Below are 16,886 nucleotides of genomic sequence, written 5' to 3' on the forward strand. Positions count from 1 at the left end.
GTGTTAAAAACATTAATTAATATTATATTAAAACTAAAATTGTTTACAATATGTTATATAAAAACCAGGGTAGTTTATAAGAGAATATTATATTATGAGGGCAACCATCTAAAAATATCTACGGGATTATTATGAATATTTAACAAAATTGCATTAAAATTTTTAGAAGAGTTTCATTAGATTTCAATATATAATTAATGACTTTTAAAAAAATAATAATATAAAGAAATGAAAAATCTTCTTTACTCAAATTTATTTTACCACTGGCAAAGTTGAAAATGTTTGTCATAAGAAATTTTCTTAGAAAAGCAGATTTTACATATATACCATCTCACCTAATTCAAACAATTTTATTCCTTGTAAAGAATAGCTCTGGATAAGACATTAGATAAGAGCATTTTGCATAAAAAGTCAACGAACTTTTTCTGTAAAAAACCAGATAGTAAATATTTTCAGCTTTATGGGCAATATGGTCTCTGGTTTCACTACTCAATTCTGTCAGTGTAATATAAATGTAATATATCTCTCTTGTGATAATTTTTAGAACATTTGTACCTATCATAGCCAGTATTATTTTATAGCCATTAGAAAATCTTCCATTCTCCTATATATGTGTTTCTTACATATTTGTTATATCATTCACATTTATATTTCTAATTAGTATAGTTAATACATCTTTAACTGATTAATACTACCTTTTGAATTTATGTTACCTTGGTGGGTTAAATGACAAAAAGAATTGAAACTTTTTTTAAGAAGAAAAAAGTATATTTGAAAATACATATAACTTCTTCAAGCATATAACAATTTAAAAGACAAGAACCACAAATAACGAAAAGTGTTCTGTGTCAATTTGAAAAACATATATATACAAGGGCAATTCCATCAGCATATTTTTCTGACAGCCTTACTGTTCAAATCATATGTATAAGTTAAAACATCCTCTTTAATGCCTACTTAACCAGTAGTTTTCTGTTTCGTGTGTGCGTGTGTGTGTGTTAAAATGACTCATCTATATTGAAAATGCTAATTTATTTGTGATAACATTTTATAGACATCAGCACTAGGATTCACTTCTTTTTCTATTTTGTTCCATATAACTTAATCAATATTAGTAAGGAAATTAACCAGTATAGAATGGAAATTAGAATTGCAAATTGAAGAATAATTCTCAGCATCATTCTCATTAAAAAATTGAATCTAAATTATGACATCACTTTGCAGATTGATATAATAGTGAATTGTCAAAGCCAGTTTGCTCAGAAACAGGTAATTTAGAGTCAATCTAATTTAATTTAAACTGTGATATATAAATGTTGACGAACAGCACCATTGTAGAATACGAAGTACTTAAGTTCAATACACGTTTTTTGAAGTTATTAGCAATACTGCCATAGTAGTACTTTTTTCTATTTTTTATTATCAAGATTTAATTGCATGACATTATAAATCATGAAGAACAAGTGCTACCAAAATAAAATCTCATATTACAAACATGCAAATGAACTCAATGACATGATTCCCAGCATTTCAAAACAAAAAGATTTTTTCCCTGTTCAATTATTATATTGGAACATTTATCACATAACACTGCTATATGTCTCACAGTCACAACTAGAATTTCTAAAGGATCTTAAGGATATTTAAATGCTAAAGAGATTGGCAAACTAAAACATAAAACACTCTATTAAAGTTTGAAGACAATGAAGAAAACTTTCGTTGATTTACATTAGATTAAAACAGCTTTCCAAAGTACATAAATTAATCAAATAATATGTTTAAATGGTAGAGGATCTCAATGGCTAAATTAATGTCTGATTAATTCTGTACAAATAGCCACCAACTTAAAATTCCTACTCTAGTAAGTATATTATGCATTTGACATTTTAAAACATTTCTTGATTTCTAGAATTCCATTCATAGATATAAGACTATGGTACTACAAGAAACTTTTACAACACATATAATTTAGGAACAGTAAAAGAAAAAACTTCTAATTAGTTATCAAAAACTTGGTATAGTATTAACAAAAAAATATTAAAAATCCTTAACAAAGATATTTATTCCTCAAACATCTGTATAATTATAAAGAAAAATAGAACCAGTGAATTTGGGCAACAATGATGCTAGTAGACTGAAAAGATAAAACTTGCCTTTTAATTAAACAGTTATTATCACTGTCTTTACCCACATGAAGTCTTTATACCATAATAATTGCTTGATTGGCATGTAATTCACACAAAAATGTTTTACAGAATAAATTAATAAAAATAAAATTAAATCTAATGGGTTTACAGAAGAAAGGACAGGAGGTAGGTAGTAGGAGTGAAAAACATATTTGATAATATAAATTGTAATAAAATATATTTTATATAAAAAGAACTATTTTGATAAAACTATAATACTATTATTTCAGTCAATATCTTTACTCTATTTTCATATACTTTAAATAACTTTCCATTTTTTCACCCTAATTCAAAAGATAAACATATACACATTTCTAATATTTTAATACAATATATGTTAAAGCCTTTCCCTTAAGTATAGGTGGAATCTGTGAATACAATGGAAAATTCACTCCCTTGATTACGTTACATTATATGCCAAAGGTGGTAGAATGGTCACTCCTATGATTATTGAATTTTATCAGTCTCCATTATAACAGACTGAAGAAAGAGATTTAAAGGAAAAGAGATTGTATAACTGGCCGGAAAGAAGCACAGTGTCATGTTGTAGAGAGGGCCACGTGGCAGGCAACAGTGGCCATCTTCTAGGGGCTAAGAAGAGCCCCTGGCTAACAGTAACTAGAAAAACCTAAGACCTACAACTTCAATGCACTGAACTCTGCCAACAACTAGTGACCTTGGAAGAAGTCCTTCTGCCTCAGATGAGACGGCAGCTCAACAGACCATAACTTCAGCCTTGTGAAGCCCCGAGGACAGGGTTTAACACAGGGCAGTTAACGCATGCCCAGATTCCTGACCAACGGACACTATAAAATAATAAATGGTCCTTGTTTTAACCTGATAAGCTTGTGATAATTTGCTACACAGCAAGAGAAACTAATGAAGGTAGGCAATTATTATCATCTCCCATTTGACAGAGAAAGAAATGGAAATACTGTGACTTAAAAAACAAACAAAAAACCTTCCTCTCAATCGTATCACTTGTAATTTAAGAATTTCAAATTGAGGTAGTAGTCTGACTTAGAACCCGTGTTCTTAATACCTACTGCTTACTGACAATGAGAAAGCAAACAATTGTAACCTGGAAGCAAGATAAGAATATCTACATTAGAATTGGCATTGTTGAAAATGTTACATATAATTCACTTTGCAGCAGATTAATTGCATGTTTTTAAAAATCACAATAACTGAAGCCTTCTTTCTTTAATAACAATTATATTATTTTATAGTCATCTCTATTATTTTCCTAGAATAAGGAAATACTGATTTCAGAAGGATATTCTTATTAGATATTAATATGTTTCCCATCAAGATTATCCATGATAACGAATATTTGTTGACTTTTGATCACCAAATATCTCCTGACCAAACAAAGAATTATTTCTTCAGATATTTTTTCCTTATTGGGGTTGTGAGTCCAAGTCCCGTATCTTCGAGCAAAGAAGCCAAAAAACTACTTCCCAGGACAATTATTTTTCTTGCACCACTATGGGTCAGGAGGAAGTTAGACAGGTGTCCTAAATTTACCAGTTGGACTCATTCACTTAAGATTTTAGATCCTGAGTGAATATTTATAGGATGGGTTGGAGAAATCATGAGATTTCATTCAATATAGCAGGCATGCCCAGTTAAGAATGTCAACTAATGCACATGACTGAAAACCGCTGGAATGAAAGCTTTCGCTTATTGAAAACCTGATGATTTATTCTTCCCTTTCATATTGTTAGCAACACCTTATGCTAACAATACATTTCCTTTTGTTTGTTAGTCATGCACGATTTCTGTTTCTTATAAAAAATCTTAACTAACAAAACAACCTACTATAAAATTTCATTTTGGGAGAAGAAAGAATTTGAGTTATTATTAAATAAGAAACCCACGGGATTTTTGTAAATATAAGGGAGAAATCTTTTATTGTACTAATAAACTATCTACATTGCATGTTAAACCTTTTTTAAGAGTATAAGAAAGCATATTTTATCTGTACATTCCTTTCTCCAGAGAAATATATTACTCATCTCTCAATTTAAAAACTGTTCCTTTAGCTACCTCAGTTAAGTACTAAAAATACAAAAAATATACAGTTTCTTCTGTAAAGGAGTTTGAGGGCTAATAAGGGATAAATAAATGAAACAATAAATATAAATAAACTGTGATAAGCTGAAGAATATGCCAGTTGTAAGAAAAGAGTAATTTCTAGTAGTTAGGTATAAGGGGAGGTTATATTCACAATTAGACAAAAGCTAAGCAAGAGTTAAAAACAAGGTTAAGGCCAGAAAGGTCATTTGAAAGATAAAAAATACAGAATGTAAAAATTACCATCAAAACGAAATAAATGACAGAGGATAGATATTTGGAGAGCTGAAAGTAGTTTGGTATGCAGATTTAATAAAGACGAAAAAGAACATTTCATAAAAATGAAACGGTCAGTAAAGGGACCTTTTATGTAAATATATATGCACAAACTACTACAATTTCAAAAAACAAGAAGAAAATCTGATAATATTCAAAAAAGAAACACATCACTAAAAATAGTTGGAAATTTCCAAAATATTCTCAGTAATTGATAGAAAAAGTAGAAAGAAAATCAGCAATAATCTCAGATATTGAATGAGAATCAAATAAATATCCAACTGACATTAAAAGAATAACAAGAGCAGAAGGTACTTTGCTTTTTAAGCACATGAATTTTCTGCAAAATAAAAAATATGCCAAAAACAAGCCTTAATAAAGTTAAAAAGGATTAAAACCATAGTTTTTCTCTGACCATAGAGAAAACTAAATTGGAAATTAATAAAAAGGAGACACCTGAAATATCCCTAAGTATATGAGAATTAAGTAACATTTTGGAATAACTTATGCATCAAAGAAAATATCACAAGGAAGATCAGGAAATATTTTGGACTAAATAAAAATGAAAATACAACATACCAAAATGTGTAAAATGTGGTCAAAGCAGTGCATACAGGTTAATTTATAGCTGTAGAGTATATATCAGAAAAAAGAAAAGTTCTAAAATCAATGATTTAAACTCTCACCATAGAAAGTTGTAAAACAAGAGTGAATTAAAGTAAATATTTTGTCTTTGTTATGATGAGCAGTTATAATTTTTGGATGACTTGTAGTAGAAGTAATCAACCTAATATAGATAAGTAAAAGATAAAGGAATAAATTTATCTTAAATATTATGGGAAATCACCAAAAGTTTTAAACAGGTAAGGTAAATGATAAGAAGACAAAAAAAAACTCTCTTAAATACCAATGACATTGATGGTGATGATGAAGAAAAAGAAAATGATGATCATCTATTTACAATTTAGAACAATTATTACAATGTAATAGGTACGGTTTTGTTTCACATAACTATCTCACATAATCATTACAATAACCCTATAATTAAGTACTACTAGTAATCCTCATTTTATAGATTGGGTAATTGAAGCTCAGAGGAATGAATAACTTGACTGAAACCACAAATATGGGAAAGACAAATGCAACAGAAATTGAGAAACAGTTATTCCAAATGGAGAAAAGAAATCAGTGAGATATGCCACAGAGAATTAAATACTATAACGATTAAGAAGTAATCTATTGACTTTGGATTACTTCCATTGGTAACAACTACAGCATCATTACTGACATCATAACTGACAAACTGACAGGCATAAAGGTGTTTTGCTACATATTAGCTGCCTAATTATCAAAATACATTACATAATGCATATAAATAATAGCAGCATTTCATGAATAATTTAGTAGTTTAATAAGACAAGGATTATTCACTATGATATTAACTAATTTCAATCATCTCCAAAACTCATTAAAATGAAAAAAATTAAAGACATCATATCTCTACTAATTTAGATGCAAGTGGAAAAATAACACTAAACATTTCATTGAGTTATGCTGTGAACCATAATTTAAGCCAATCCTCAAATTCCAAACAATTTCATATCTTCACAGACATAACTGAAAATACTATAGACAATTCCCAAATTAAGGAAATGGAGTGATTTTGGTGGTGGTGTTTTTCTATTAGATAATGGCTTGCAAGCATCTGTGCACATTATCACCTGGGGGGATTTGGGTAAAATGCAGGTTCTCATTCAGTGGCAATGGGGCTAAAATTCTACATTTCTGACATGCTCCTGGGTGATGTCAATGCCTTTGGTTAGTCAGTCTATACTTTGATGGCAGGGTATTGAAGAACTGTTTACTTTGCAATTATTCAAAAAGGGCTATTTTCGAAATTCTTGTTTGTATCCCCAAATTTAAATTTCATTGTTTATCAAAATTTGCTGATAACTGTCCATAATTACTTTGTGTTTATATAATACTTGATTTTACTTAGTGGATGCCTTAAAAATGTATTCATCCACCACCAGACTCAAGACATTGAAGAGTCCTAACACCACCAAGATCCCTGGTGATACTCTTTAAAAACCTCTATAACTCCCTTCCACCCCTGCCCTATTTCACCCACAACAGTCCCTAAACTCGAGGCATCTATGAACTTGAAAATAATGGCTCAAAACTTCCCAAATCTTATGAGAGATACAGATGTCTAGATCCACGAAGCTGAACATCACCAAACAGATTCAATCTAAAAAGGACTTCACTAGGACACATCATAATCCAATCACAAAAAATCAAAAAGAAAATTGCAGAAGAAGATTAAAGTGACCCATCACATATAAGAGAATACTTCTAAGTATATCAACAGATTTCTCAGCAGAAACCTCACAGGTGAAGACTGAGATGATATATTTAAAGTGCTAAAAGAAAAGTACTACCAACCAAGAATACCTTACCTGGCAATGTTGCTCTTCAGAAATGAAGGAGACATAAAAGCTGACAAACAAAAGCTGAAGAACTTCATGACTACTAGATCTACCTTACAATAAATGGCAATTGAATTGTTAAACTGTGAAGCCCAAAGTTAGCTGATGGAAGGAAATAATAAACATTGTGGCAGAAATAAATGAAATACAGAATAGAAAAACAATAGAAAAGATAAACAAACAGTTGGTTTTTACAATTCTAAAAATTGACAAACCTTGCACAGGACTAACCAAGAAAAAAGAGACATGACTTAAACAAATTATAAATATATAAGGAGACATTACAACTGACACCATAGATACCAAAAGGTCTTAAGAAATGACTGTGGGGAATTGTATGCCAACAAATTATATAACTTAGAAAAAAATGAATAAATTCCTAGAAAAATACATCTTGCCAAGACTGAATCACGTGAAAACAGAAAACTTGGTCACACCAAAAATAACTAAGGTGATCGAATCAGTTGTAAAAAGCTTTCCAACAAAGAAAAGCTCAGGAATAGATGGCTTCACCGGTGAATTCTAATAAACATTTAAAGCACTAACACCAAGCCATCTCAAACTCTTCCAAAAATATGAAGTAGAGTGAACACTTCCGAACTTATGCTGTAAGGCAAGCATTTCCCTGACACCCAAGTTAGACAAGGAGACTACAAGAAAAGAAAATCAATGACATTTCAGAGATGCTGGTAAAAGGACACAAAATTTTAGTTGAATAGGTGGATTAAGTTGAAAATTTCTATTGTACAACATGGTGATTATACTTAATAATGCTGCATTCTTTTCTTTAAAAAATAAATATAATAGCAACAGTAAAGGGGAAACAAATAAATAAAAATGAATACTATTGTACCACAGCTTACCATAAGGAACACATGGAAAAAAAAAGAAGAACTACAGGCCAACATCCTTGATTAATGTAAATGCAAATATCCTCAACAAAATGCTAGCCAATCACATTTGATTCAACAGCACATTATAAGTATCATAAAACATGATCAAGTAGGATTTATCCCAGGAATGTATGGATGGCTCAACATATATGAATCAAAATGTGATATACCACATTAATAGAAGGAAGGACAAAAATTATATGATCATCTCAATAGATGCTGAAAAAGCATTTGACAAAGTTTAACACTGTTTCATGATAAAAACTTCCAACAAATTAGGTTTAAGTGGAATGCACCTCAACACAATAAAGAACATATACGACAAGCCAATAGCTAACATCCTACACAATGGCAAGATGCAGAAGGTTTTTCCTCTAATTTTAGGAAAGAAACAAAAATGCCCAGTTTCACTACTTCTATTCAACATAGGACTGGTAGTCCTAGACAAAGCAATTAGACAAGGAAAAGTAAAAGGCATCCAAATTGGAAAAGAAGAAAACCTGTCTCTGTTTGCAGATGACATGTTCTCATACACAAGAAACTCTAGACACTCCACCAATAAACTGTTAAAAAGAATAAAAAACTCAGTCAAGTTGCAGGATACAAAATCAACATACAAAAATCAGTTGCAATTCTATACATTAACAATGAAGTCTCCAACTCAGAAGTTAACAAATCATATTTACCAGAGCATCAAAAAGAATAAAATACTTAAGAATAAGTTTAGGCCAGGCGCAGTGGCTCATGCTTGTAATCCCAGCACTTTGGGAGGCCGAGGCGGGCGGATCACGAGGTCAGGGGATCGAGACCACGGTGAAACCCCATCTCTACTAAAAATACAAAAAATTAGCCCGGCGTGGTGGTGGGCGCCTGTGGTCTCAGCTACTCGGAGAGGCTGAGGCAGGAGAATGGCGTGAACCCAGGAGGCGGAGCTTGCAGTGAGCCGTGATTGCGCCACTGCACTCCAGCCTGGGAGACAGAGAGAGACTCTGTCTCAAAAAAAAAAAAAAAAGAATAAGTTTAACCAAGGAAATGAAAGGCCTGTGCAATGAAAATTATAAAGCATTGATGAAAGAAATTGAAAACATCAAAAATAAATGGAAAAATATCCTATATTCATTGATCGGAAGAATTAACATTGTATAAACGGCCACACTACCCAAAGTGTTCTACAGAGTCAATACAATTGCTTTCAAAATTCCATTTTTCACAGAAATAGAAAAAAATTCTAAAATTCAAAAGGAACCACAAACGACTGCAAATAGTCAAAGAAATTTTATAAAACAAGAACAAAGCTGGAGGCATCATACTTACTGATTTCAAACTGTATTATGTATCTATAGTAATCAAAACAGGAAGTTGCTGGCATAAAAATACACTAATACCAATGGAGCAGAATAGAGAGGCTAGAAATAAACCCATAGACAGGTTCAACTGATCTTTGACTCAGTGCCAGGAATAAACAGTAGAGGAAACACAGTCTCTTCAATAAATGGTATTGGTAACACCGGGATATCTATATGCAGAAGATGAAATTGGATTCTTACTTTATACCATATACAAAAATCAACTCAAAATGGATTAAAGATGTAAATATAAGACCTGTAATTATAAAAATCCTAAACAGAATAAAGGGACTAAGCTCCCTGATATTGGCTTTATCAGTGATTTTTTTGGATATAATACCAAAAATTCAGGCAACAAAAGCAAAAATAAACAAGTGGGACTGCATCAAACTAAAAAAAGCTTCCTTGCACAGCAAAGGAAACAATCAAAAACTGAAAAGGCAACCTACAGAAGAGAAAAAAAAATTTGCAAATAATCTATTCAATAAAAAGTTAACATCCAAAATATGTAAGGAACTCATGAAACTCAATAGCAAGAAAACAAAAACCCAATGGAAACAATGGGCAAAGGACCTGGTTATACATTTCTCCAAAGAAGACACACAAATGACCAATAGGTATATGAAATGGTGCTCAGCATTGCTAATCATCAAAGAAATGCAAATCAAAACTACAATAAGATATCACCTCACAGCTGTTATGATGGCCATTATCAAAAATACAAAAGATAACAAGTGTTAGAATGGATGTGGAGCAAGGGAAATTCTTACACACAATTGGTGGAATGTAAATTGGTATAGCCATAATGTAAAGCCGTATGAAGATTCCCCCAAAAATTAAAAATAAAACTACCACTGATCCAGCAATCCCACCACTGGGGATATATTCAAAGTAAGTGAAATCAGTATCTCAGAGATACAGCTGCACTCTCACATTCTTTGCAACATTATTTCCAATAGCCAAGATACAGATGCAAGCTGTGTCCATGGATAGATGAAAGCATAAAGAAATTGTTATTTATATCTATATGTTTCATATACATAATATGTATATATTTATATACATACACACACATAACAATGGAATATTATTCAGCCTTTAAAAAGTAGGAAATCTTGCTATTTGTGACAACACAGAAGAAACTGAAGGACATTATGCCAAATAAACAAGTCAGTCACAAAAAGACAAATATTGCATGATATCACTTATAGGTGGAATCTAAAAAACTTATGAACTTATTGAAAGGGAGTACAATGATGGCTGCCAGTATTTAAAATCACAATTTAAATAATTTTACGGTGTTTTGTATATTATAATTTAAAGTTTATTCTAGTCTTATAAATAAACACATATATTAATACTTCTATGCTTTAATACAACATATTCTGTAGGCATAATATAATGAGTTTAATAAAGAGGAGAAATTAGGCCTACGTATCTTGTCCATCTCAATTATTTTCCACACTGTATTATTTTGAGAGAGTGGAGTATTTCAACCTAGTTACACAACTTTTGATTTTGCTTCCAGAAGAGTAAGTTCTCAAAAAAATCCAGTTTAGAAAGTTAATTCCTAACCATTAAGTATTCAAGAACATTCTAAAATAACTATGTAATGGTTTTTTCAAGAGTATATAAACAAGAAATAAGGATAGGAAGCAATTTAAAATATAATCATATCAATTTTAATAACTAATTACTAAGTTCTATAGATGAACCCTTTTCCCTTTCAATCATAATTGAATAAATGAAGTGAAATTTGATAAATATTTCTCTATGAATCTTAGGAAATAAAGTTATACATCCTTAATGTTAAAATTTTAAAAACAAATATTTATGGCATTTTTCTGACAGTATCAGCATCTAAATCAATCATTATACAATGAAGAAGTAAATTTCTCAAATTAATTCTCAAAAGTGAACTGAATAGTAATTTATACTCGTATTTCTTGAACAGTTGAATAATTACCATAATTTAAGTGTTACATCACCTTAAAGATAAGAAGAAAAATTTTTTCCAGTAAACATATGATTTTAAAAATCACTCATTCTTTCCACAAATCACATAGGAATTAATATAAATAAAACCTGCAAACATTTCTAGTTACAGAGCATATGCTGTAATTTACTAATATATAGGGAAGGGATGATCTGAAAATCTTTAAAAGATTTTAAAACATAAAAGCTATGAACAAGGATTGATATATATAAGCTATTCAAATAACTAATGTAAATTCAATCTAATCAATCAGTTGTAAAGGAATGAACAAATCCCAGCATCCTAATAGATAGGCTTTTCTTTCAGGAAAACATAAATTAAGAACACAAACCTCGACTACAAGATAGAAAGAATATTCCAATTCTTTCCTAGAAGTAAATCTGAAGTCTTCAGTAGCCTACCTCTAAGTATAACAAAAATGAAATGTAAAACACATATGTAGTATAGATTAGGAAATTAATGATGAGAGGTAATTACTTAAAGAGGTAACTTAAATACTGCTAACTCAAAATCTTTAAGGAAAGATCAGATTATTTTCAGAATGTGCTGAAGTAAAAATAAGACTACTCAAACGGAAAATAATTTCAAGTGGGGTTATATGAGAACAGTATTTAACCCTCAGTTAAAGTATAGAATTAATCAGAAAACCAAAACATTTCAGTTGGTTGCATTGCTTAGTACATAATAATCACTGAAAAATGTAAGTATAGAGTTTTTTGGTTCCATGAGGGTTTTTACAGAGAAATTCATCATCACAGACATTCGCAGGCCTTTATTTATCAAAGGTCAATGTTTTTGTATTAGTCAAGTCAGGAAATGTATATATATATATAATCACTTTGGACAAAAGCACCATTCTTTTCTTAATAAGATTATGGTCATTAGAAGTAAATACTCTTAACACTTACCTGTATTTTAATAGGCCAAGAAAAGTTGCTGACGTACACATAGAATGTAATGTTAGGATTGCTTCTAAAGTTAAATTTTTCATAGGAAAAACTATCTCTGTATTCCTTTATATTATTCTTGGAAACTATAGGAGTCTCTTCCCCAGATATTGTTCCAGCTAAAATGTAAATAATTTAAATAATTAATATTAGGAAATATCTTTATGAATTTAAAGATGCACATTATAGTTAGTTTTTTATAATTGCTCTTATAAAAATACAATTATCAAAAGATACTGTTTATAATTTTGAATTAAAGAGAATAAGTTTGCCATAAATATAATGGAAATAAATTTAGTATAAAAATTATTTTTAAAAATGCTACCACTGATTAAGTGCTATGTACTAGGCACTGGCTTAGAGACTTTGTATTCTTTTTTAAAACCAATAATATCCCAGAAGTATTATCACCTCCATTTTTCAGATTTCAACCTGAGCCTCAGAAAGATTAAAGCATTTGCCCCAAGTTTATAGCTACTAAGCAGTTGGAACTCAGGTATATGTGGCTCTAGAAACTGAGCTCATTCTGTTTACAATGCCACAGAACATTTAAAAAGAAATCAGACCATATTTTCGTGTGTCTCAATCCAATTAAAAAATGGGAAAAAAATCAATTTATTTGTCTTACCACAAACTGAACCATCATTGCTTTAAATAAATTGGGTGGAGGCCATAATTTAAAACATGAGCTAAATGCTCAATTGGTTAAACACATATTGAGTGCTGAATAAATATTTACTGAAGTTAATAAAATAGAACAAAGCATTTCCAACAATTTTTAGCAATATTTTCACCTTAATCAATAGTAAAAATAATTAGAATTAGTATACTGCGTAATTGAACTAATTTTTAACTAACCACTTATTCCATAATCACTTTGTGTGCGTTTATAAAATGCAGATTCCATGACTTCATCTCCAAATCTGATAAATAAAAATTTCTGAGATTTGGTCTGGGAATCTGAAAGAACACGTGATTTCTTGCATACTAAAATTATTGTTCTAAAGTGATTAGAAATGTATTATAGACATTTTTGTAGACACATTCTTAAACCCTTACAGTTTTTTTACTGGTCAGAAATAACTTTCAGATTAACAGGACAAGTTATTATGAATTTTTCCCTCATGAAACCCATAGTGCCAACATTTTACTATATGTTTGGCACTAATAGTAACAAAATGCCTATTTGCCTGAATTTTCATTTTTTGAATGTAATATATAAATGTGGGAATTGCAAAAGATCTCTTAATTCTTGAATTCTATGTATCCATAATACTCTACATATTAAAATAGCATAATGACTTAATTTTCAGAAATCAAATATAAATTTCTAAGAATCCATAAATTTTCTACAAAAAAGAAACAATTTCCAGCACATTTATGCAACAGTATACCTTTGATATAGAAAATAAATACCAATAAAATTTTTAGAATAAAAGTAAAAATAAAATTAAAGTAAGAATACATTTCATAATTCAACATAAAAATCTGAACAGCTTCTCAGATATACTTTTTAAGTCAGCAATTTAAATTTATTAACCTTATTATGAAACACATGTTATGTATCAGTTTTTTAACTCCTCTGAGCACTGAAGCTGACAAGAGGGGTTATATTTTCTAAGCTTGACAATAATAGATGTTTACTATAATCAGCATGTACAGAAGAATTTCATTGTTTTATATAAATATTAAGGTTAATAATTAAATTTATAGTTTCAGTAGTGAATCAAATAATTGAAATTTCAGTCTCTCTAGTCATTAAAGAAGCAATTTATATTAGTTAAAATCACATTTTATAACACTGCCACTTAAAAATTTAATTTAGTGTATAATATGTTACCAATCTAATTTTAATTGAATAAAGGAGAAAGTTAACAAAATAATGAAGCTCTATTCATTTTTCTACTTATTATTTTTATCAGTAACAGCAAAATAATTATGGCATATAACATTTTTTAAATTTCATTTATTTAATTAACAGTAGATCATGTTAGAACAACTTCCAGATAGGAACACATGTAAAAGAGATATGACATCAACATTTTTTTACCTGTTGAACCGACAGACCACGTAATGTTCAGATTAAAGTTGTTTGATGCATTAATTGATATATCCAGATTTTTGTTCGACTACCAGAAAAGAAAATATTAAGGTTAAAAAATAAAAATTACACTAGATATATATGATTTAGTCTACTGATTTAATTATGTCTGTTTTATTCCTTAAACTCTATACATTTTGTAAATATTCAACTGAATATATGTAGATTCCATTATACATTTTAATGAAAAAAATGTGTAATAAATTCAAAGGTAGATATCAAGTTCCTCATTTATCTTCTCTATTATAATTTGGTCTTTCGTATGTAAGCCAGAGGCTCCTGTAATTTAGTATTTTTATTTGGTTTCTCTTTGCTTAGTTGTAGACTAAGCTTAGTTTAAATTTGATATTTGTATTTTGATTATTTTTGCTAGGTTTAAATGATACAGGTTTGGATTAGTCCCAAGCAATTTTATAACAATATAAGATTATTTTTTCGAAAGACTTCTTCTTAGGTGTATATTTTTATTATTACACCCATATTTTCTAGTGGGAAAATTACATAACCTAAAACTTTCAGGTAAAAATGATGAACCTACTCCAAAAAAACAGCAGATCACATTGTTTACATAGTTATAGAGAAGACCACTGAGAATTTAATTTTATGCCAGTCAACTTGCTTCTTGTCATTCATTAGGGGAGTACACACTCTTTCCATTTAATTTTAGGGACATATGCCTAAGAGATTTCTTTAAACGTTATTTGTGATTTTCTTACTCCAAGAGGTAAGGAGCAGAAAGTAGATATATTTACAACTATTTGTTCCTGTGGAAAGGCAAAGAATGATGGTCATAATGGGTAAGTTTAGTTTCAGATACTGAGTGTATTATGCTTTATTTTAAATATTCTCTACAAAGACTTGTAGAAAATTCTATACTGCTAAGATCTAGCTAGTGAAACGGAGTAAGAGAGATAGAGAATATATTAATTCTTTAGTTTTACTATTTTTCTAAATATGATAAAGCAGGTAAGCCAATAGAAAATATATTCCCAATTTTCTGAGTGGCTCTTAGGAGAAAGTAAATATGGAAGCAACTAAATTCCCCTTTTCTGATATAACAGTCTTAGGGGAAAACTGACAAGGAAAATGGCCTTTCCCTGATGAATAGCAGGAGAAATAAGGAACATCATAAAAAGGAAAGGCTGCTGGATGATGTGTGATGGCCATCCCATTTGACAGCCATATAAGCCCCAATCTTATACCTCCAAATAACATCTACTCTTAATGACTTCCCTACTTGGAAGAACAGCTTAGTCTCTACAAAGAACTCTTAACAGTGTTCAATATCCATCAAATGATATTGTCACAGTTTCCAGGAGGCAAATAAGATTTCAAAAAGAATGATCATCTTGAAAGAGCATGTAAAATAAAATTTGTTATAATAAGGTTGAGTGATTGTCATGCATATTTTTAGAGTAGTACATAGTAATATTGCAGAGAAAGCATCTAAGAATTTGAAATAGTCAAAGAAAAATAAAACCTTGGATTTTAAATACATAGAGTAAATCAGAAGGCTATTATATTATGCATCATAGTGATATTCATAAATGGCCATGAATATAAGAAGGAAGTTAACTTCCTTCTTATTTTCTATTGATTATCAATTAATACTGAATTCTACTGACAAGCTGTTAAGAACCCTTCTGCAGTACATGCCACAAAACTGTCAAACATATTGAGATTTTCCTATTTCTTTTAAGATATAAGTGAATACAGAGTTGGGATAAATTCAATGGAAGGCCAGAAAAATAATTGAGTAACTCTTTGACTGTAGCAATAAATGAAGAATACTTTTATGTCAGCATGCAGACAGGGACTATTCAATAGATTATGTTGTTCAGTTGTAGTATACAAAACATACTTCCAAATATACACAATGTGGTCTTAAGGAAAATCCAGATATCAAAGGTAGATATCTGGTAGCAAATGTTGATTTATGTCATCATAATAAACTAACCAGACTTGAATCCAATAACAGTTTCATATACAGTAAATCATTTTCATGAAGCAATGAAAAAAATTAGTGAAGAATCAGATAACCTTAGATTGAAATTTCAGGTCTTTAATGTACAGGCTGATTGATTAGGGGGAAATTAAATTACTTTTCCTTTCCAAAAATCACTTTTCTAATCTCTAAAATGGGAATGTAATTACTTCCTTCAGGAAGCTCTTGTGAGCATTAAATGAAATAATTTCTGGAAAAAACTTTGGTTTCAGCCCATAGTGCTTATAATTGTAGTGTTATCATTATTAGGTATAGTGACAGGGTATATTCTTTTTCTTCTCTTTCTTCATCTTCATCTTCACCCAGAGGACTGGGAACTCAAAAAAAGGACATGCTCTGAGGAGTGGATTTTTTTTTTACTATTAATGAAACGGATCCAAAAAGTCACTTTTTTATGAAAGTAAAGCATGGTGAAAACAGTGTACCCTTAAGGAGGCTTAAATCTTTATTTTCTCTTGAAATTGTCTCTTCTTAATTATGTGTACCTTATGCTGGATGAGATTAATATGAGCATAAATGTTGTCGCTAAAAGGTCACACAAAATTTCCAATTGATATTAAAAAAAACCTGT

At 30.1% G+C, this 16,886-nt stretch overlaps 1 protein-coding gene across 4 annotated transcripts in view; it reads right to left on the bottom strand.

Annotated features, from left to right (window-relative positions):
• ATRNL1 (attractin like 1) overlaps nucleotides 1–16,886 on the bottom strand; it is an 861,353-nt gene that overhangs the window by 461,642 nt on the left and 382,825 nt on the right. For all 4 annotated transcript variants that reach the window (XM_055248210.2, XM_055248235.2, XM_055248225.2 and 1 more), the window contains 2 exons: nucleotides 14,260–14,338; nucleotides 12,171–12,328 (listed from right to left, as the gene is read on the bottom strand). In XM_055248210.2, coding sequence (XP_055104185.1) covers nucleotides 12,171–12,328; nucleotides 14,260–14,338 — 237 coding nt within the window. The remainder of the gene's footprint in view (nucleotides 1–12,170; nucleotides 12,329–14,259; nucleotides 14,339–16,886) is intronic.

This window comes from Symphalangus syndactylus, chromosome 2 (genome assembly GCF_028878055.3).
Source record: "Symphalangus syndactylus isolate Jambi chromosome 2, NHGRI_mSymSyn1-v2.1_pri, whole genome shotgun sequence".
NCBI lineage: Eukaryota > Metazoa > Chordata > Mammalia > Primates > Hylobatidae > Symphalangus > Symphalangus syndactylus.